The sequence below is a fragment of the Vespula vulgaris genome, chromosome 8 (assembly GCF_905475345.1).
Source record: "Vespula vulgaris chromosome 8, iyVesVulg1.1, whole genome shotgun sequence".
Lineage (NCBI taxonomy): Eukaryota > Metazoa > Arthropoda > Insecta > Hymenoptera > Vespidae > Vespula > Vespula vulgaris.
Genome location: NC_066593.1, coordinates 6498550 through 6522642, shown reverse-complemented (window position 1 = coordinate 6522642; position 24093 = coordinate 6498550). Strand labels below are relative to the sequence as shown.

Below are 24093 nucleotides of genomic sequence, written 5' to 3'. Positions count from 1 at the left end.
AAACCAATTAATTTTGATTTAGCTAACTATTCTTCTTTGTCGAGGAAAAGATTATTTGCTCGTGAGAAATATTTTCTTTTGCGGAAACTTTAAAATTGAGCAACTAAAAGGAAAAAGTGATCGCCATTGTATATTCTCTCTTTATCTCTCTTTATCTCTCTCTCTCTCTCTCTCTCTCTCTCTCACTCTCTCTCCCTTCTCACTCTTCTCTGCTATTTTTTATTTATTTATTCCAGAAGAGTGAAGTCCCGACTCGGAGGAATGAAATTTACGAGCATCTCTTCTCGTACGAATGACATTAGTTTCCGATTTCTCAGCCAAGAAAAAAGAATATTCCACGAGACACGTTAAATATTCTACCTCTGGTTTTATATTTTCCCGCCATGAAATGGAGGATGGATGTTTCGTAAATCCTCATGAGAGAAATGCGCGATAACGTCTTTTTAATTTCGCGCATTCGTCCGAAACGAATTTGATTCGCGTTTATCCGTCTGCACCGGTGCGATGTGCTTCAATTAATCGACGCGATAAATTGTTCAATTTTTTATATTATCGATCAGTAAAAATTTCATACGAATTTCACAGGACACCAACGCTTTACTCCAATGAGAAACACTATATTCGATAATTTCGAACATACGTACGCGACTAATGTTATTCCCAAACTACCAATCGTTCGATAATATTATTATTATTTAATTAAATTTTTTATATATAAACATTTTTTATAAATATTCTCGATATTTATAAATTCTCTAAATGTATTTGTTCTCGTAAAGATACGACACGACTGTTAGTTCGTGTACGATAATGTTTATAACAAAATTATTTGCAATATATTTTTAAATAAATTATTACAGATATGATGAAAAAATAGAGAAAAATTTAACCTTTAAAACAGTCTACGTACGAAGTCTCTACGGCTTTTAGTTCCAGAGATATTCCCATGTGAATATAATCATTCATTGACGCATTGACCTACATAATTTCTTGGAAGATACGTCGACCTATATAAGTTCCTGGAATTATACGCGACGCTCGTCAGCTGGCCAGCGTAAACACTCATTCTTTTGTTTTACTACGAACAGGTGTATGCGAATTATGAATGGCAATTTTTCAAAGGCGATATCTACGTAACCAATGGTCGTAGAGACTTGAAATAAGAATCGTTTTAACGGGGAAAACGGCCTCTATTTATTCATATACTCAGATAATATCGATATAATAAAAGTGATTTCATAAATATTTTATTAAAACTTATTTATTAACCTTCTATTGCTAAAATCGATTTCCTTGATAATTCGTGTCCCTCTGCATCAATATACAAATTTTGCAATAATGTTACAACTTTGGAAATATATTTAAATGAAATATCAACTGCTCTCAATGTACATAAATCTACATTGGGTAAAACATAAATTCTTTTAATGCTTCCGAACGTCCGATATCGCTATAATCGATGGAAAATCAATGCTTTTACGATCTTCTTCTTTTCCGACATCTTACTTGAATGTAACCATTAGCTTTTGCTCTCAACGATAAAAATAAAATTCCTTTATCGTTCTTACGTTCTTTCCTTTCTCCACGGAAAAGAAACCGCATTGAGAAGACATTATCTTGAATAGAAAAGATTTCAAAATGCTTTTAGAATATGTATTGGCTATCGTAATAATACTCTACGCGTTTATGCTTTATCGTAGGCACGATTAACTTTTATCGCAAAAATACAAAAAAAAAAAAAAATACACGTCAATTTACGTTATACCACAAAAATCGAGATGACGTCATCAACAGATTTTTAAAGTTTTCGTTTTCATTCTTTCTATTCGTATTTTTGCATTCAAACTATTTTTCTACAACATTTCTTTATGTTTCCCGAATTTTTTGAACAGAAACGAATTCGAAAAACGTCCAAAATACGTGCTGGTATTTGCATCGTCGAATTTGATGTAACATAGCCTGTATACGTGTTGCACTCCCATGTTGGTTACTCGATCCGCAAAACCGACACGATCGGTCTACCGAAATACGATAAATACAAATAAAGAAGTTCTTCTGCGTCAGCAGCAAGGTGTATTTTGTTGAAGTATTACATGGGTTTAAGCAAAAAATTTTTACAAAGAACATTATCGCATTAATAACACTTGCTAATATATGTACAATATAACGCATATATGTTAAATGCTAATCGATTTAGCCGTGTGTAAATTTTCGCTAGTCGCGTTTTCGATATTTAACCTACTGTAAAATCATCCGTCTAATTCAATTAACGTAATTGCTTAATTGAAAATTAGAACATTATGATCACCATTATTACAATGTTCTATGAACCTTACAATTAAATAAAAGGGAATTATTTTTTGTTTCGCAAAAGCGCAAATCATCGATGTAACCTCTCGTTATAATCTTTTATCGAAAATTATCGCGAAAATATCTACGTAAAATTTTACGAAGCGAGACAAAAAAACATTGCATTTCAAGTTCTGTTCCAATTTTCAATATATCGATGGATAAAAAAAAAGAGAAGAAAAAAAAGAAAAAAGAAACGAAAAATATCACATTCGAAATGCAGGAAACACATCGAGATTTAACCGCAACGATTACGCTAGAACTCCCGCATGCATAAATGAATGCGCTTATGCGAAAGTATATCGAGAGAATGCGTATTCCAGTTGCAATAGTTTAGCCAGCAGAACTGCCAATAATATCACTGGTAATCATAGTGTCGACGATGAAAGCGTAATTTATCGTAGCGTTAAAAAATCAGGAACCCGACGTTCTCATTTCCTTCTGAAATCTCATTCTCGAATTTATTATTAAATTTATTATTTCATTACGATTCATTTTTATTTCATTTCATTTTTAAATTTAAATTTAAATTTAAATATATCACGACTTGAAATTTGTATTAAATATTACATCCTCAAATCTATAATAATATATTTGATAACACAAATTTCACAGTATCATTTTACCTTTCTAAATTCTGTTTCGTTTTCTTTTTTCCTTTTTTTATATAGAAAGTACTTAAAGGAAAATCAATTATGAATTAAAAATTTATATAATTTCGTTGTTATCGGATTAGATTTAATTAGAGAATAGATTTAAAAAGACATTACGATATGTGTATTAATATCATTAATAATACCGATCTCTTATAATTAATAGAAAAAATAAATTTAAGTATTTCTCTAAGAGTCGATTTAGTATTAATGCTGGATCTGTCGTAGAAATTCTCTCTTCTCTACAACTCTCGACGTCGAGTCGTCGCGTACATGACGAGACCATGACGATTATGAAGCAGACGAGACCAGTGCTGAAGCAGCAGTGTATGCGCGGAACAACGCGTCACCGTAACACCGAGGTGACCTCTCCGAGATGTCAAAACTCGCTCGAAGCACTGCATTTATGACGTCATCGTCCCTGTAAATCGTTCGAAATCATTGATAATTATTCAATGATTTTTTATAGTCAATATCGCAATCAATTCGATGATTCTCCTATACCTTTTGTCATCTTTATTAAATTTTTTTCTACGAAATTCATTTTATTTCATATATATATATATATATATATATATATATATATATTGTTCGTGATACATCTGTTATTTCTTTATTTGAAAATAAATATTTCAAAATTTGATCGTCAATCGATAAAATAAACTAAATCAAAATGATAAAGTTATAGTGAAATAGATATGGTTCATATTTGAGTAGTAAACACGAGGATCCATAAGAGCCAATGAAATAATTGATAACTGAATTTCTAATTATTAAAGGTAAATATATTTAAAGGTAAATATAAATATATCAATGCTGTGAAGCCATCAATTTTGACGAGACTGATGCAAAATGAATATCCGTGAAACTTCGTTAAATCTTTCTCCCGTGTCAATCGTGCTTTATTAATTTATACACCTCCAGTGGGATTGGTCGTTCTCGTTCGATTAAATGAAAACACACGTAACGTAATCTTCGCGATTTTATTTTCTATCCTCTCACTGATTCTATTTTCGTCTTTTTTTCCTTTTATATCGAGTCACAATACTCGATACGTATTTCAAATAATCGAGCTGATTTAAATCCAGTCGAAATATAAGTGACTGTAAATTAATATCGTTTACATCGCTTTAATCGTTTCATCATTTATTTTGTAACGTTTTTAAATAATTTTCAGAAAATAAAAAAATAAAACAAAAAATAAAGAAACTTCATTTTACAAAAAAAACGAGCTTTAATTTAAACAATCCAAGTTGCTTTCATAGGAATACCATCGAAAGTTTCTATGTCCAGAGGAGATTTAAACCGATGCACTGGGAACTTACACAAGACAAGCAATAAGTGGTAGACAAATACGCAAGATGTTCACCGCTAGGGACGTGTTGACGCAGAGAGAATCGACGGTAAAGAAGGAGGATACTCAATGGGAGCTTCTATTGTACCTCCATTGTGGACGTTCGTTTTATTAGTTTATTCTTGTATCTTAACCAGTTCCTCGAAATATATAACATTGACAGTTACAAAGTTAACATTTCATCGGTAATAATAATCGTTGACATTACTGTACTCATTCAAACGATTTTTCTACCGAAATTTATAAAATATTAAAGTACATTGAAAAGTTTTTATTTAAAACACTATATCATCTGATTCGTTTTTAAATAATTTCAAAAGGAAATAATCTTTTTCACGTATAATCTATTACTCGTTAAATAAAATAATAGCGATTTAATAAATGGAAGACAGGCATATAAATGTAGAAAATCTCAGACGTGAGTGACGGAAGAACGGAAAGGATGAGTGGGAGAAAAGGCGCTTAACGTTTTAAAGTGTTAACGAGTACGAACAGACAAGTCGGAGAAAGAGACAGACAGATACAGACAGAAGCAGAAAGAGAGAGTGAGAGAGAAAGAACAAGTTTCTTTATTATATCGTGCGAAAGAATAAGTCGAGAGAATTTGCGAGGGTGGTACAGCTTGGTCCGGCTTCCTGCGAAAAATTGCTCTGGGATACTAACAACGTGTATTTGTCTTTGTCGGCAACATTCGCCTTAACGCGCGAACCGTGGCACAGCCATGCGGCTGACAATGCTTTATGGCGAGAACGAACAAAGCGTCTTTCGTTGGAGCCAAGTCGGTTTCGGCTTTGTTCCCTATGGGGGTGCCGAACATCACCGTTGAATACGAACACGACTGGATTTTCGCATAAAGCACGATCGAGCTTTTCGCCTCAAGCGACCTGAATTTGTAAAACTCGTCGGATATAAATCCACAATAAATACCGTGTCTCGTCGTTTATCGAAGTTTATACACTGTTGACGATGATATAAAAAAAAAAGAAAAAAAGAAAAACCGTACTCACGTTAATTTTCATCAATTTTCAACGAGACTCTGTTGATTCAATCTTGTGAGTTTCGATTTGAAAGGATAGAACATTGAATCTTTTCCTTTGATTCAGAAACACTTTGTATCCTTCGAATCTTGTCTTTCGTGATAGCTTTGTTAAATAATAATAATTTTCATTTTAAATAAAATAAAATTTTGTTAAATAAATTATATTGTTTAATTTTGTAAACTATAAATGACAAAGAAAAATCTTTCTCTACGTATTAATCTCTTTTTCTTTTGGAATTAATATCGTCAGATTAATATTGATTCTTAAAACGATCATGCCGTTTGTCGAATATCCTTCTTTTCATAGGACAAATATTTTTTTCTTTAAAAAAAAAAATCTTCCTCTTGATTGCTTACCATCGTCTTTGTAGTAAAATATACAACTAAGACATTCTACTTATCCAAAGAAATAAACATTTTTCAAAAACTTTCCTTGTATTATCGTTTAAATAAAGAAAAGTTCTATCAAAGAAAAACGATATCGTTTCATTCCGTAGTACTACGATCGAATACTCGCGCATTTTATACGTTTTCGAAAATTCTAAGGCTATATTTTATTGTTTCAATATCTTCGAAATAATCGATATCTTTAAAAATTAAAAAAGAAATTTAAAAAGTTTCGAAGATTCATTACGATATCACAAGAGCATATATCGAAGATAAAAAGATTTTCAAATGAATGTATCTCTTTGACATCTTTCTATTTAAAAAGCGTTCGCCGTTAATGAGAATCGAAACTTTTGAAAAACTTGGCGTCAAACGTGATGATATTCACGGGATTTACTTAGGATATTACACCCCGCCTACGTTTTTATTATTTTACTTACTTTTCCGCAAACTCGAAATCCTCGTAATCAGAACGCGTTAACTTGGCAAAGTCAATTTTTTCCAAACTTACCTGTAACGGAATGAAAAAAAAAGTTTAAATCTTGATTCTAAGTGTATATTGCAATAAAATGAACGACCGATAGATAGATATATAAAAATGATTGCGATAAAAAATGATTGATTACGATAAAAAATGTTTTTTTTTAAATCTCACTCTTACGACCATTCGGTTAGGATGCACGGTTCGTATCGGGAATATGAATCATAGTTAACAGTTAAATTACTATGAAATATACACAGTCGAAGGCTATACATGGGATTTCAGAACTTTCTAACCAACAACTAAGTTCGGAAAGATAACATCGATTAATAGAGGGATTTGAATAATCATCAACGATTAAACCTTTTAGGAGTGATTTGTAAGATAAGTAACACGATGATCTATTGACTCGAACATTAGAAAATAGAGAAAGATAGAAATAGAGGAGCGATCGAGTTATTGCATTACAGTATATATTATCGTAAATATTCAAATAAAATATATAGGAATAAAATGAAAATCTCTGTTGACGAAACTATCGACAAACCATTGTTATAAAATGTATCATTAAGTAACGAAACCGATTCTATTTTATCAAAGATTCTATTTTATCAAAGAAATTGTTTCGTGATCGTGATAATATTAAGTAGGACGTATAATATATAATTTAGAAATACTAGCATCGTTTCTAGTGAAGCGATTCAAGTGTGTTTACGTTCCTTTATGGCATGTTTGCAGTCAAAGGTGTTAGTACTTTGTCGAGGTCTTTATATACCTTGTGAGAAATTCTAAAGCGATTTGGCTAAACAATCTTGCAATATCCGATGCCGATCTCTCGTCTTTTCTCACAAAGCCAATACGTAGAGCGCAAAGCGTGTACATTATTACGAAGGCATCATCGTCCTCAGTGTGCATGTGGTAATATCCTATAAACCATCACGTGCATTAATATTCTCCTAGATCACGGATACACTATCCATAAATTTTATACGTTTACCTTGCTGCCTTTACTCAACGGTATACACATATAGAACTAGTCACGTATTTCGAAACTCTCTGTATATACGAAATGCATAGTTTAAGATCGAACGAATCATTCGAAACTTTCTCCATTGACTACGTGGTTTAACTTCGATTCTCTCTAATGGACGTGTTGGTTTCTAACAGGAAATTTATTAGCACAGGAAGTTAAAGATTTTGCCAAACGCACACAACGTATATTAAAATTGATCGATTCGATGATAAAGGGAATACGTTTTGAAATCGGTTATACGTTATAATGATAAATGATAAATACTATGTCTTGTATTTTACTTCCTAGAATAAACGATAAAAGAAAATATCGCGAGAAACGTCGAAATAAGTTTAAAGAAAGTCATTTTTTGAAGTCGTCGTCTCAACGTAAATCCAGATTAAGTAAAGCTTCTCTGCCCGGTGCTTGCATTAAATCTGAATCGAGCAAAGCTTAAGAGAGGGAGGGAGAGGGAGAGAAAGAGAGAGAGAGAGAGAGACTGCACAGGCAAAGCAAACTTTCTCCTTGGTCTTTGGAGTAGCGCATCGTGCGGAGGCTAATTACTCGGAGAATATTAACGAACGATTAACGATGCTATCGATCGATCAAAAGCGGCGTATGCTCCAATTTATTCTCACCGCAATTTTCCTCCCAAGAATTACACTGCTGCCTTGTTATCATCATCATCATCATCATCGTCGTCGTCGTCGTCGTCATCGTCATCGTCATCGTCATCGTCATCATCATCATCGTCATCGTCATCGTCGTCGTCGTTGTCGTCGTCGTCATTAGCTATTATTAAACAATCTTCGATAAAAATTTTTGATTCTTAGCTGTTGTTTTTTCTTAACTCGTTACATCTCGACGTTAAAGTTTCAAATAATCAAGACTAACACGCTTAGAACCCTTCGTTATTATCTTATTTGAATACAAGATTGATTCGTTACTTCAAACTACTTCGTTATCCGTTAGGCTTTCTACGAATTTCTTATTCAAGAAGCTTTGTTAAGCTCTCCTCGTTATCAATGTTATATCTCTTGGAGAGCATACTTCCATTTTGACTTACGAATAATCTTCCTTCAATCTCCTTTTTAACGTCGATATTGACTTTCCATTAGAATTGACTTTGACGTTACAATATACATACATACATATATCTACGATATTTTCTATATTCTAATACTGAATAATATGTTGGATAGGAAGAGTTAAAGGGGTTACTATAATCGATCGATTTCAATTAAATTTTATCTCCTATTTTATTTTACCCCTTCTCTTACTAGAAACACACGATTTTCTTTTTCCACAAAAATAATAGAACAATGCACTCATGTTTTCGATTATTGTGTTGACCAAAAGAAAAAGAAAAAAAAAGAAAAAAATAATCACACTCCAAAGAAAATAAAAATTGCGCATGGAGGAAAGGAAAGAAAGTGATTATCACAATCTCGTTGAAAACGTGTCTCTTGCGACTATTTACGTGCGTAGTCTTCGCCTACGGGCGTCGAGTCTTTTTTAATCACACTCTCTAATTGCAGAACTTTCTATTACGTTTCTACTTTATATACGGTCGTCGGTTCAGCACAACCGGGAGCTTTTAAAGTTGGATAATCCACGATTAAAGCCAACTAACAAGCATCTCGCCGCTCTCTGAATCTAGGTCGGTGTCGATCGGCGAGCTCGTTCGATACTTGCTGTTCCTCTTGTCGTTGCTGCTCGTTTGTTTGTTCCTGCCTTCGCTAAAGCGAGCCTCGCATCGATATTTAATAGCAAAGTTGTTTCTATTAATTGGGAATAAATAGAAAAAAAAAAAAAATAAAAAAGAAAGAAAAGAAAAGAGAAGAATAAAAAAAAAGAGAGAGAAAAGACGAGATTTTGCTCGGCGTTTCGTTTATTACTATCGCGTTTACCCTTGGTTTTCTTTTTCCTTTCTCGAATTAAAGATACGGAAAAGGGTTAATTATAACTGCCCTGGTTTACCTACGTTCAAACTAAGTCGAAGAAAATGTTTATGAGACGGCGCGGTCTGCGGGCCATCTGTGCTCCTTGCAAAGCTTGGAAGAAAGTTCTTCTAGTTCTGGAGAGAAAGAGAAAGAGAAAGAGGAAGAGAGAGAGAGAGAGAGAGAGAGAGAGAGAGAGAGAGAGAGAGAGAGAGAGAAGAACAAAGAGGTGTTTGCGAATCTGTCTAAAATCGAGGTGTCCTAGTTCTTTGCGATTATCCGTAGCCGCTCTAACGTCTATTTGAGAATAATCACGTTTTAAAGCGCGAATGAAATCCAATGAAATCCTTTAAGAAAGCAGATAGATAAATTAATTTTTTTCTTTTTTCGCTTTTTATTTATATTTTTTTTTTTCCAAGGAGAAATTGAAAGATAAGAGGAAAGAAAAATAAATGTATAGAATCTCAAGAATCGCAAAGTGTAAAGATATATAATAAACGAGTGACGTTATTAAATCAGAAAATATTTAACGAGACGCAACAAAATCAAATATTTATTTTAATCAAGCAAATCGGAAGAAGAAGAAGAGAGAAAGAGAGAGCATCGAAATCAAAATCTCGCAAATGTTGATAAGAAATCAATGGAAAAAGAGAAACTTTGACGGAAATATTCACGAATAAATCCGATTTGCGTGATTACATAATCTAAACGCGATTCCTTTCGCGCATCTTACGAAAACAAATTTCGAGAAAGGGAGCTTTTCTGAAGACTGTCTCTTCCTCTTTGGACCGCGTGTTTCTTCCCACTTTCTCGTAATCAAATTAGACATTTCACGAGAGCGAAGAACGATGCGAGTGTTTTGATACGTGCAGAAAGTGGAACGCTCTTCCAAGATCGTGCGGATTCAGACAAGCTTTTCATACTTTTTCTTTTTCTTTTTCTTCTCTCTCTCTTCCTTATATCCCTTCACCTATCTCTCACAGTGGAATCCTAATCTGAATGAGTCGGCATTGCAACCACTTTTTTCCTGATTTTCTCTCTCGTTCTTTCTTTCTTTCTTTCTTTCTTTCTTTCTTTCTTTCTTTCTGTCTGTCTGTCTGTCTGTCTCCGTCTTTCTGTACGTCTACATATCTCTTTCTCTCTTTCTTTCTCACCAACTCTTTTCCTCTCAGTACACGTATCTGCATCTCGGCTTTAAAGCATTAATTTCTTGGAAGGTTGCCAGATGTAGCGAAGATCGGCCGGGATCGTTGCGGATCAGCGACTCGGAAAGAAATTTATAGCCCCGCGGAAGTTTATAACGGCGTTACATATCTCCCACCTACCCATCCACCCACTAGTTTCAATGATTATGTTGCTTCTGATCGTCTGATTTATGTCCTTATATCGCAAAATTCTTTCCTCGATTATACTGTATTTTCTTCGTCGTACGACATCAACTAGCTATTAACTATTTATCAACGAGACAAAAATTGTCTCGACAAGAAGCTAACTGCTTTCTCTATCTATCAGTGATAATAATCGTAAAGAATATCGATCGGGATTATGATTAATGGCAGTAGTATATATAGAAAAGTAAACATCATATCCTCTAGTTCTAAAGTATTTGATTAAGGAACAAGCTTGTATTGTATACAATGCAAACATAAGATCGATCGGTGATTATATGATAAACTTTGAATTAATATGTTTAAGTGGAACTGTTTCTATTATTAATCAAACAACTTATTGTACGTTCTCATAAGAATATTCGAACAAAAGTTAAAACGATAAAAGCACGAAGAAACGGAATCTCATAAAAGAAAAAAATTTCATTAGCCAAACTAGAACATAGCGGACTGTTGGGTCGATTCTGTTGCAATTTTCAAAGCGTAGAAACGACGATGAGGAAACATACGCGTCGAGGGTCCTAGTGGTCCCGCTGAGAGAAGGGAGCCTTAGTATCTTCCCTCTTCGCAACGGTGAGCGGTCTAATTTGAGAGCAAACCTAATATCTTCCACTAAGTTAACCATATTTCACCATGCTCGCTGGTCTCGGCCGTGATCGTAACGCAAAATGTCAGCCTTTCGAAAGACGAAGGGGAATGAACGTCGAGGAAGGAACGGTATGTTTACGAAGAAAGTATAGAGGGGTGAGTTGCTAGTTGAAGGCTAGATTTGCCTCAGGACGACGGTCTTTCAACCCCCGACGAACCGATAGAAGAGAACGAGTCACGAGGCCTATTGTCCTGTTGAATTCAACGGAACCTTTAATATTCCCGCCGTTTATTCTATTCTAGTCCATGGGAAATACCTAATTTAAATATGGTCATAAATACGGAGTAGAACGTTCTGTTTAATAATAATTATCGTCCTTGTTGAAAATAAAAAGAAACGAAAGAGAGAGAGAGAAATAGAGAATATTTTTACAAACGAGCTTAATTAATTAATGATGTAATTATACATTGTTGATTGGTACGATATCGGAATTGTTATTTATGTAAAATCGATATTTCATAACCAAATTCTCATGGAATTTGTATGAGTTTTTTTGAAATTTTGTTGACGTGGAAATTGTACATAACTGTTAATCGTCTGGGGAAAAATATTTTCCGACGCTTTTTCTCTGGTTAAATTGCGTTAGCTGTCTGTTCTGTATCTTTGGAAACAGATGAATACTCGATTATTTATTGCTCAGTCAACACGTCAAATAACATGAAAATGGTCTATTCAATGATTTTCCAAAGTGATTTAAGATTAATTAAGTGGTCGTAAAGGACATAAAGATTCGCAATTATCAAGAATAATACATCGTCGTACGTCGACAGATTTATAGTTGACAACGTTCATTAAAACTAGTTTTACGAATGAAAGAGAAAGATAGAGAATACGTTAATTTCTAAGATCATCGTAGTTTCAAATAGTTTCCACTTTACGGCAGTTTAAAACTCGGTCCTTTAAGAGAGTTTCTCATTTTATTAAGTACCTCTTTGTCAGGTTATAATAGTATTTTCTATGAAGTTACCGGCATTTCAGTGGATTAACAAATATTTGATCAATGATTTTCAACGTCGGGCATCGAATACATAAATACCATGACATTTAACTTTTCTTTAACGTTACTTTAAAAAATTTTCAAAGATCGATTTATTATCATTATTATTATTATTATTATTACTATTATTATATAAATTGCATGCTTTTCAAGAACTAAATTGTCCGAAAATTTTTCAATAGAATCATCAATTAATAATCTCCAAAACAGAAATGAATTTCATTAGGATGTAGGAGCGTGTTCAGAGAATAATTAATAGGCGAGAAATGGGATCGTTAAAATGGAGGGGAAAATGGGAAGAAGGGAGAAAGGGATCGAAACGAACGGTACCTACGAGACTTTGCAGCCGCTACGGAAACGATATTTTATGTAAGTCTATGCTTGTCGTCGACCATATACCAGCTCGCTTCGAATGTAATCTGGGCCAATGTGAGAGAAAGATTTTTGGAGTGCCTTTTCTCTCTCTCTCTCTCTCTCTCTCTCTCTCTCTCAAATTTTTCAACAAGGAGATTATGTATGTTGGAAGCTTACGCACAGAACGATCTCAGTCCTAAAATATGTAAATCTGATCCGCGTTAAAACCATTTTAAAATCATGCGACTTAGCTAGTGTAAAATCACTTCTCTATGTACACGTATTAATCAATTCGAAAGTATTTTTATTTAGAAAAACCTTCGAAAATTATTAACTAATCCTATCGTAAAACAAATAAAAATGAAAATGAGAAATATTGAAATATATAGTAGATCGTATAACTCGCGTTCACCATAAAGTCAGAAGAATACCATTTAGGGAGAGAATTTTTGTCCGTTGCTGTTAAATCTACGAAAGACGAAGGTTCTTTTAAGCATAAAGCTTTATCAAGCCGAGCATCCTTTCCTTTGATGTACCAATTAATTACTTACTACTATGGTACAGTATGTGCACGCGCATACAACTAACGGAGACATGCCGGGCCTCTTTCATCCTCCTCTACTTCCTCCTTCACTTCATCGTCATTAAAACTTATCGGAATTACAGCGTACAAACTTTCCACGCTTGTCTGCTCGTCCTTCTTGCTTGCTAGTTCCATGTTACCGCTTCTTGATGTGCCTCGCGACTAATACAACTAACAAATGCTATAACAATAAGTGGTAGAGACGTAGGAAAAGTCAGACGGCAGCACTAGGCGGGCACTATATAGATAAGATTGATTCTTTGAACTCCGCAGTTACTAAGGGTTTGCCTTCTAATAAATTCTAATTATACCGCTTGGAAAGTTCGTCGCTGTGCTTTCGAGTAATTATATAGGGTTTTACCTCAATTTGTGACTATTGTCGCACGGTATAGCGAGATAGAGACCGTAATTATTGTGTAAACGGTTGCTAAAATATCGTCCACAATTTTAGGTATAACCCACGTTTAAGATGATTACGTAAAATCTGTTGGTAATATCAAAGGTAGAGAATGAAGATTTCAATTATTTTAACAAATTCGCGCCTTTCGAGTTTACCGTTTCGTAACTTTATTACAAACTGAAATTATCAATTCGATTATTAAAATAATTATCAATTATTCAAATAATAAATATCAATTAATTAACACGATCCATCAAAACAAGTGCGAAATGATGTAAAGGTATTAAAGAGAGGTCTAATTAAGATAATGAAACTAGCTGTAAACATCACTAAGATAGTGAGTACGTGCAGCCTAAGAAATTATTAGCACACTTGTGCACATTCCTGGTAACGTGCCTTTTGTAAATAAGCTATGTTTGCACAGATGCTCTTCTTATACACGTGAGAGCGCGCGAATGACGTTTTCTCAACCGCTAAATACACACGAAAGGATCGCACAAAATTGGAGTGACTTTCAAGCTTAATGTAAGAGCTACTTTTGTCCGTTTCGTATCGGTTAGTTGGTTTCTTTTAGGAAATTATCAACGAAGCCATTTAGATATTCCATCGTTAATTCTTTATGTCATCGTTCGAAAATAAAAATAAGCAAAAAAACGTATACGAGAAAGACTTCCGTGAAGTTCAACAAAAAAGAAAAAACAAAAAAACAAGATCAAAGAAAGATATTTAACAACAATAGCAAATAATGTACTCGTCTAATATTCCTTTTCTATTATTCACGATCGATCGTCCAATACTGTTAAATTCTTCACTATTGTTTTAAACTTCTTGCCTATAGAATATTTCCAGGACAATGAAAAAATGCTAATTATTGTATCATAACTTATATAATTACTTCTAAAACGATTCATGTAGATTTTTCTACATATATTACATAATAACACACACACACATATATATATATACACACATATATTTATGTATATATTATATTATACTTCTTATTCTATCTAGCATACACATCTACTGTATATTTCATAGCGAGAGTCTGATCAGGATGGACATTTTCGTATGCAGTGGCAGCCACCAAGCCTACCTACATTCTCGTTATACGCCCTTGTAGAATTCGTCTCCCAGCTGTCGTAGAGAACTGACGGGAAATCAGGTTTGAACTCGTGTCAGTCTCCTTACCGCAGACGGAAGATAACTTTTGCCGAGGAGCCGTACGAATGTCGTCTACGAGCCGAAATGGATATGCGTTTCACGTAGGGAGGACACACTCGACATTCGGTCCTTGGAACCTTCTTCTCCTTCCCTCGCTGCACCTACCCTCTACTGTACTCTCATCTCTCTCTTCTCTTTACCGCCAACTTTCCGAGGCATATCCAGCAAACTTCCGTTATTCTGTGTAGCGTGGTTTCGTCCTTTACCACGACTCGGTGTACGTATCTACATCCGATGAAGGTTTCGTAACGAGATACCTCCCTATGCGATAATGTCTTCTCACTATTTCCGGGTACTTTATGCGCCGTAAAATGTTGCCAAGATAACCTGTTAGAGAGAAAGGGAAGGAGAAAAAGAGAGGAAAGAGAGAAAGAGAGAGAAAGTTTGCACACGTACAAAATCTTCATTGGTTTGTTGATAAGTCACGATTCTAGAGTTCATCGTAATTGGCTAGATTGAAACTGGAAAATTTGCTGACGAGTTTGCAACGTTAGATTAATAAAAGAGAAACATGCTGCAATAGAATAATCGAATGTACGAAAGTTAGGAATTGCTTTTGATATAAATTCATTGAATTGATATAAATTCACGTGCGTCTACGTAGTAACATTTTTAACGAGGTCGTTCTAATCTCGAAATCGTTCGAAATTTTTCGAACATAACCGAGTCCGAATCGTCGATCGATCGTATAATACGTTTCTGTTGGCCAAGGGCCACCGTATATGTTTTGTAGTCGCTGTTGAGAATGAATTTCGATTGTTGTACGTTCCCTTATATATTTATCGTGACAATGTACGAGTATATGGCCATTAATGGATTGAGCCAAGAGTATTGCGTGTGTGCTTTTCTCGAGAGGATATTTCGTCGTTGCCGAGAGTGAAATAAAAAGAAAGAAAAAAAAAAGACAGAAACAGGAGAAGAGAGTATAAGGGTAGAAGAGTGAAAAGACCAGAGGACAACGAGAGAAAAGATAACACGCGTTTTCTAGAGGAATTATTGGGTAGTAAAGCTGTAATGTCGGACGATAGATCCTGATACGGTTTTTCGGAGGGCGGGCAGGACGAAGAGAAAGGAGAGGGGGAGAATACGTTATGGCAAAATTATTTTCCTTCGAAACGCTACTTCCGTCGTTGTTACGGCCTACGACGATGGCATACGATTGCCAAGACTTCCATTGCTTCGATATTATTCTCGCTAGAATGATAACATGCTTCTGATTCCTACGTACAGCAATCAAAACGAACGATTTACAAAAAAAAAAGAGAAATCGCCAAAATTACAATTTCGAAAGTAACTAAAAGAGAAATGGAAAATTTAATTTCACCATTTTACTTGTTTGTTTTATAACTGTACATTTGATTCTTGATTAATTGCCACTTTATCATTATAACAAACTTTGTACTTTTTATAGCGGCACTTTTTTAATAAATTGATCCAATATTTGACGAGATATGGCAGCGATAGGATTTAAAATTTTCCATACGCTCGGAAAAGTCAAACTCTCGAAATTATTACACTTTCCTTTCTACGAAAAAGTTTCCTCTAGCGGGTTTTTCCTTGGACTATCTCGATTTCAATGATCTGATCTTTAAATAAGTTACAAGTGTAAATTTAATTGCGCGAGTACGTAATACGAGTACGTCGTGAGAAAAAGAAAAAAAAAAAAATGTCAGTACGGTTGGCGCATAAATTTTATGGAAAGATTTGCATCGCTAAAGAAGCAGAATACCGGTCCTCTCTCGTCTCTTGTCTCACGAAACCCTTGCATTTGACAAAAAACATAATGAACGAGAACGCGAGTAATTACGGACCGTGGTGTCCCGCAGAGAAAGCTACGAAGAATGTGCAAATGTTGAACTGAAATCGTTAAAAGGTAGACAGCTATTGCGCGCGCGTGCTCGCGCGCATCTCCAACGAATGACCATTGTGAAAATGGCTCGTACGAGAAGAGCAAGAAAGGAGGATGTGCTCTGCGAGTTAAACAATGATACAAATCAACGTTTAGATCATTTTTCGTTGTAGTTACTTATGCTAATGTTCGTTCAAACTTTGACGATCATTTTCAAATAGACCCGAGTTTAAATCTCCATTAAATCATATTCATTAAGATAACGAGATTTCTCACACAAACGCAACTACACGTTTTAACAATTAATCGTTCTTCATTAATCCTAATTACAAGATATTATAGAAAACGGGCAAACTTTCTATCTTTAAAAAGACAATATTCTTACGTGTTAAGAGATTAACGTTTCCATGATAGTCGCATAAATTACGATCGCCATTGGAAGATATCGAAACTCGAAAATATACGAGATAAGAACGATGACGTCGCGGAGTACCGTAAGACACAAGAAAAGATTTAAAGAATCGTTCTAAGAAAAATCGTTCGTACTCGGTTCACAGATATAGTGGTATCCAAACAGAAGCCGGTAAAGCTCGGTATCGTTTCTCAACGCTTAAATCCAATCGTATCGGTAAGAACATTTATCATTCGGTGGTCTAACTCGAATAGTTTCTACGACCGATTCCAAGTGTGGTTTGAATGAATGAATGAATGAATGAATGAATGAATGAATGGAGATAGAAAGAGATAAACAATCTGGTGCTTTTTCAATGGCTGATAAAGATCGGGAAATGCAATTACGCGCTAACACGCACGTATCCATGGATTATATGTAGTAGATATACACACGTATACGCACGTAGAAACATATATGGATGCGCATGCGCGATACATTATTTCTCCTTCTGTTCTTCTGTTCTCGTCTCGCCCTTCTCTTCTTCTTCTTCTTCTTCCTCTTCTTCTTCTTCTCTATTCCTCCGGTTGGCTCACATAATCATTACACGTCGGCAAAAAGGGAGCACGGCAATGCCTTCGGGTGTGCCCTACCTCGACGTTCTAGTCATAGTCGTTGGTGCCGGCGGAAAAGCGTATTACGGGTTTCATAAATTGTAGGGCAAGCTCCCGAGAGTAATCTTAAATAACGAGGATGAAAACGGCCTTTAGCCGAAGTCAGGACTCTCGCGACGCTCCTTTCGCGCTACTATTCCGTGTTATTACGTACTCTTCCTCTCTTCCTCTCTCTCTCTCTCTCTCTCTCTCTCTATCTATTTATCTATCTATCTCTTTCTATTTCTTGCCTTTTCTTACCACCATCTCTTTCTCTACCGTTGAAAGCGTCGCGAGGATAATGTTACGTTAAAATTAACGTCGTAGTCGTTCCAGTAATTGAGGCGTTATCTACAAGCGAAAATGCACTTCCTTAAAAAGGTCTCAGATTACAGAAAGTAAGTTAACGTGAAAAAGAGGAGAGTGTAATGTCGATGATGAGCCTAAATGCTCTCTTTGCCAAGACGATGATCGTGCTTTAATGGGTCACCCGATACATCGAGCACACGTGGCTTGGCACCATTCCGTAGGAAGTTGTTCGAGCTATATCGATTTGTATTCGATTAGGACGTTCTTTAGCTAAACTGTCAAGAAATATCTATCCTCGCTTGTCTCGAAGAATTTTCGTTTTTCCTTTTTCTCGTTTAGATCGAACAACTTGACGTTTTTGATGTCATCTTTCTCGATATATAAAGTTTACACGCGAAACACCCGGTACATGAAACATCGACGCACTGATCCACTGACCTATATATATAATTTCTCGAAAAACACGTGCTCGACGACGTGAAGAGGTAACGAAAGCTACCGACCGTCTGCGATGTCCTCATATACGCTTTCCGATGACCTATTTAATACAGCGGAAAAGAACTGTACAATTTTCGTATACGCTTATAAACTGACCTACATAAACAACTGTTTAATTAACTCGTAATAAAGCAAATATTATTTCATCAATTATTCCACTAACAAGTTTTACCGTTCTGATTGTATCTAGCAACTATATCCAAGTATTATCATAATTAATTTGGAAATAAAGCGATACCTTATTTATCGTCAATTTCGACCAAATATCAATTCACTTGACACACAACTTATAATCGGCATTAATTCATTCCATTCCATTATCGAACGAAACTTTTTAGAGCTTGTTTCATACCAGTCGACGAAAAGAAGAAAAAAGAAAGGGAGGAGGAATATTTTTAAGATCTTTGAAATTTTCGTCACGAAGATCGTTTTAACGTCGCCTCAACGATTTTCGAAGATCTTTCGTAGAAGACGTTCTCGAGTCAATCTTCAAGTCGAATTTATCGTAGAACAGAGCTCTCGGTACGATGTTAAAGTATCTTGAAATTTCCTTCTTGATACATGAGATTTAAATTCGACGAAACTCTTCTCTTTTGAGATCTCAAGAATCTCTTCGAACGACGCGCTTCGGGAAGCAAATTGAAATGATCGTAAGAAGGGCAATTTTCTCAAGTATTCTCGGTGAAAGCTCGTGACGAGGAGATTTTGCGGGTTACTGGGTAGGAAAAGAAATTGTCTGTTTCAAATTTAGAGAAGTAGACGAGGTAGATGATACAAGGTACGAGAGAACGATGAGTTTAATTCGTCTACGAGACTTGTTCCAGAGAAACGTACGCGGACGACGTTGCCTGTTATCGTCTGATGCGAGTATCGATCGAGAGGTAGAGAGAAAGAGAGAGAAATAGGATAGACAGAGAAGGAAGGAGAGAGAGATGAGAGAGAGAGAGAGAGAGAGAAGAAACTAAGAAGAGAAAGACAGAATAACAGGGTAGTGAAAGAAAACCGGAGAGAAAAAGAAAGAAAGTAAGGATTTTTCTTCCCTTGTGCAGACGAAGCCATCCCTTATTTTGGAAGCTCGACATATGCGCTCGTACGCGGTCACGTATAGCGTGCTACTTTCTATCTCAACCCCAAAGAAATTTGCTCAAAGTGTCCTTTCGTTGCAAAGGAAGAGACGAAGAATGTTCGACAAAGTAAGAATAAGAAACAATCGCACGATCTTAAATTCACTCGCTCGCGTTCTTTTCCTTAACTATTACATCGATGAAACGAATGAGAAAGATTGCAAAATTAATTAAAGGGTGGATTACAGTTAAGATTTTATCCGGATTCTATAATATAATGATTAGACTGATTATTATTCTTTAACAATTTACTGTTAATTTTTGTATATTAAATCGAAAAATTGAATAGTGAAAATCGAAAATAAATAACGTATCTTTGAAAGAAAAAGAAAATAGAAAATATAGCGAAGCATTTAAACGATCAATGGATTTCAAAGGTGGATCTTCTACTGACCAGTATCGGAAGGTTCGCCAGCTAAAATTAGTCCGAGCCAATTTCGAAACTTTGGATAGCTTTGACGGTGAAAGTTATTTGAACCGGCACTAGGCGTTGGCTCGTTCGAGTTGCTGCGAATATCGACCATAAGATGAAAGCGTGGGTTGAGTAGTTCTACGTCGGAAGGGAGACCTAGACCCTTCTTCCTGGTCCTTTCGACTTCCGACTTTCGTCTTCCTTCGAACGCATTTCTTTTTCACTTTCGTTTTTCAGATTCTTTCTAATCTGAGTAAATCTCTTTATTTTTACAATCTCTTTCTTTTTTCCTTTTCTTTTCTTTTTTTTTCATACAAACGTACGATCCGAAGGACTATACAGAGTCCTTTATTTTTTATATAAATATATGCCACTATATCGGAAAGATTAAATCTTTTATATATATAAACTTTATACGTTGCACGGAGAAAATGATTGTAATAAATTTGTATACTCTTTACATTTGATATTATTCTAATTATTTAATAAATAATTTTATTATCCTTGTGATTCTATTACACGATAAGATAGAAATAATTAACCGGGTTCTTTTTCGACCTGAAATATTCGTATGACTGATAAACGACCTTACTACTAGTTAACACACGTCCGGCAAATGTCGACCTTTATCACTGAAGGATATACCACAACCCTATTCTGACGGATATTGTAATAACATGGTATTAATAAAATATACATAATTTATTTGATAAAACATAGACGAAGATATGTATAAAATGAAGAACACAATCCCCCGCTGACTTCGAACAACAGGAGGGATGTTTCATTAAAGCGAATCCAAACTCCGCGCGTATCTCATTCCTAATGCGTCTAAACTCCGTCGATATTTCACGCGCAATGAAACTCTGTAATACGAAGGGAAGGAGGTTACGGAACTGCATCCAAGGAATTCCATTAGAGTCAGGCTATAGATACGATAAACCCCTTTGATAGTTCTTTTGCTGAAGAAGTAATTCTCAGAAAAAGCGAGAAACCGAGGACGAATTTCAAAACGATTCAGGAAATTCTAACTTGAAGGAAAACTTTCAAAGAATTTGTCATCCCTTTTCACGACGAATGGAATCTTATTAATACGCGTGCGCGTGTCTATGTATATGTGTGTGACAAACACGCAAAAAAGATATTTACTATGGTGAGATAACATAGAAGGAAAAGATATATATATGCACATACACACACAAAGAAAAAAGGATAACATTTTCGCTTTCAATAATACAAATATTCTTTTTCTTTTTTGAAAACAGTGTTATTATCGGTAAAGAAGATCGAATCTTTGATATTTCTTTTTTATATTTGTTTTTAATTCATTAAAGTTTGTGCTTTATTAATAATAATATAATCAAATTTTAACATATTTAATTAAAGCATATAAAGCATAGAATTCGATATATTTCACTGATAAGTAATTATTAAACATAAAAAATGAGGGATGTAGAAGAGAAATGAGAGAATAGGGAAGAGAAAAGAAAAAGAGAAGGAAAAAAAGATTTTTAATCCAACATGGAAATACGATACATGGAACGTTTAGCAGGAGCAATGGAGCCGAGTAGTAAGCGATTTGTCGAACGGTCAGAAAAGAGGTGGAGCACAATGTCGTTACTATGAAACGAAGAGAACGATACTACGATGCATCCAAGGCAACTAATTTTACAACGAGGCTGTCTCGCGTTCTTAATTAACCGTAGTCGACGAGCCGCCATTTCGTGGATGCGTAACGTTGAAACTAATTATTTATTGCTCCGTGTGGCGCCGTCGTGAAAGAGAAAGAGAGAGAGAGAGAGAGAGAGAGACAAAAAGAGAGAAAGAGAAAGAGAGAGAGAGAGAGAGAGAGAGAGAGAGAGGGAAGCAACGGGTGAATGGTATTACGAGAAAGGGGCGGGCGGAAGGAACGAGTGGGTGGTTGGTCGCATCTCTCGGTTGGTTGCTCGCTCGCTGAAAACGGATGGATGCTCCATATCAAACAGCGAGATTATTAATTAACGCGAAATGTTGAGAAATAGACGTAGCACTTTCCATTCTCTATCAGGATATGCTGATATCGAACTATTTACACACAATTTATCGCCACATGTGAACTATGGGGCTCCAAAGAGCCTCGATTTAATTTTTAATTAATTAATTAATTAATTAATTAATTTATTTATTTATTTATTTATTTATTTATTATTGCTTTCTTTCTCTCTTTGTTTCTTTATATATTTGTTTATTTATTTATTTTCTTTTCTTTGGTTTCATTCAGCCGCGACAGAATTTATCGTAAAAGTTTAATTGAAATTCCTCGTTGCTTTTGTAAATTTTCCCGTTCTCTCTTGTTGATAAAGGGAATCTATATAATACTTTGATATAATATTCATTTATCCCGAGGGTCAATGATTTATTGATATCAATTTAACGTTTGTTATTTATTAATGACGATTTTATCGGAATCAGCGAGGGGCTCAGGTTATTTCATTTTTTTGATAGGCGTTCATATTTTAACAGTATTCTTACTTTTCTTTTCTCCCATATTTTTCTACCGCAATATCGAATTTAATTGGAATTCTTCGATTTTCTTACAAACGATATACCTTCGTAACTTTGAAAATGTCGAGAATATAGCCACGAACGCTTCGGAGAGCACAGACCGATCCGATACAAGCTGACCTCGGAGATTCTTCCTTGACGATAAATCACGACTCAAAAGAGAGCAAGAATAGCGGAATGATAAATAACGTACTTAGCTTCCCGATCCTGTGAAGGAGAACCCTTGGACGTTGGTCGAAGCGTAATAAGGGACGATCCTCTTTCGGAAATTAATATACCTACTTCAAAATGACGGCTCGTTATCAGTGACAAATTCATATAGTCTTATAATTCTTTTAATTCTTTGACTTATCGCCATTGAAAATATCTTTTTCGTGTTATTACGAATTATTTCTCAATCGTCGTTTCTTTTTTGACGAAGAAAATTACTTTTATCGAAGAAAACTATTTCTTGTTTCATTTATTCAATCTACCGAGAGAATTGATTTTCTTTTAAATCGAAAAACAAGAATATATCAATGAATATGGATCGTGAATTAGGGGTTTTCGTGCGAAGTAACGAACTAGTTGGATATACTCGCATTCTCCTTGTACGTTATGCATCCTCGTGAAAGGGAGAATGATGTACGTAGAGCTCTTTCAAGTGTGATAGAATCCTAGATTTCTATTCGTCCGGATAGATATCTCGAGAGTTTCTTCGTATAGTAGGAATATCATATTACCGTTCTATTTATTCGTGCACGCATTTGCACCATAAACAGGACTCGATATGTACCACTGGATACGACTCACCTAAAACAGAGAAATTCATTTCATTAATTCGCTACATTATTAATTATTTCCGTTAATTTGTCTATCCAAATTTAATCCGAATGACATACGACTCATTAAATGTAATAGACGAATTGTATAATATGATTAGGTTTATTCGTTACAAATTTGTATTAATTCCAAATTATAATAAAATAAAAAATCTCTGAAAAAGGCGATCTCATTGAATTTAATAATTAAATCAATATTTTCTATATGATCAATAATCGTAATTTATTCGTATTTATATGTGTATCGTATCGGTAATCAAGATAGAATTTTCAAAAAGAAACTCTCGAATGTCATTCTTATTCGTGAAACAATTCTTTGAAAAAAAAGTGATTGTTACTACAATAATTATATTAATTATAATCTTTTGTAAAGAATTTTCTTACGTTGACAAACAACTAAATCACGATAGTGTCCTACGATCTTTTTCTAAGCAAAAGATTATTAATTTTTTATAATTGACAATTTCGTGAGAAAAACTTTTTAATCGAACTAATTATCTCGTTGTAAAAATCCGATTGTGGTCTAATATCACGTTGGGTCCACAAATTAATAACGCTGATTACGTTCGCTGAGATATCAGCATTCAATATGCGATGCATGTTGCACGTCGTGACATATTGAAACTGGATTTACGATGTTGCTGTTCTCGATAACAGCTAGAAATGTATTTGCTAGGCGAAT

At 34.8% G+C, this 24093-nt stretch overlaps 1 protein-coding gene across 5 annotated transcripts in view; it reads right to left on the bottom strand.

Moving 5' to 3' along the window:
* The window catches only part of LOC127065750 (furin-like protease 1), a 175464-nt gene that overhangs the window by 58244 nt on the left and 93127 nt on the right, over positions 1-24093 (bottom strand). The window contains exon 2 of one of the 5 annotated variants that reach the window (XM_050998542.1): positions 23313-23382. The exons of the other annotated variants lie outside the window; for them this stretch is intronic. Coding sequence (XP_050854499.1) covers positions 23313-23345 — 33 coding nt within the window. The 5' untranslated portion in view covers positions 23346-23382. The remainder of the gene's footprint in view (positions 1-23312; positions 23383-24093) is intronic. 5 annotated transcript variants of the gene reach the window in all.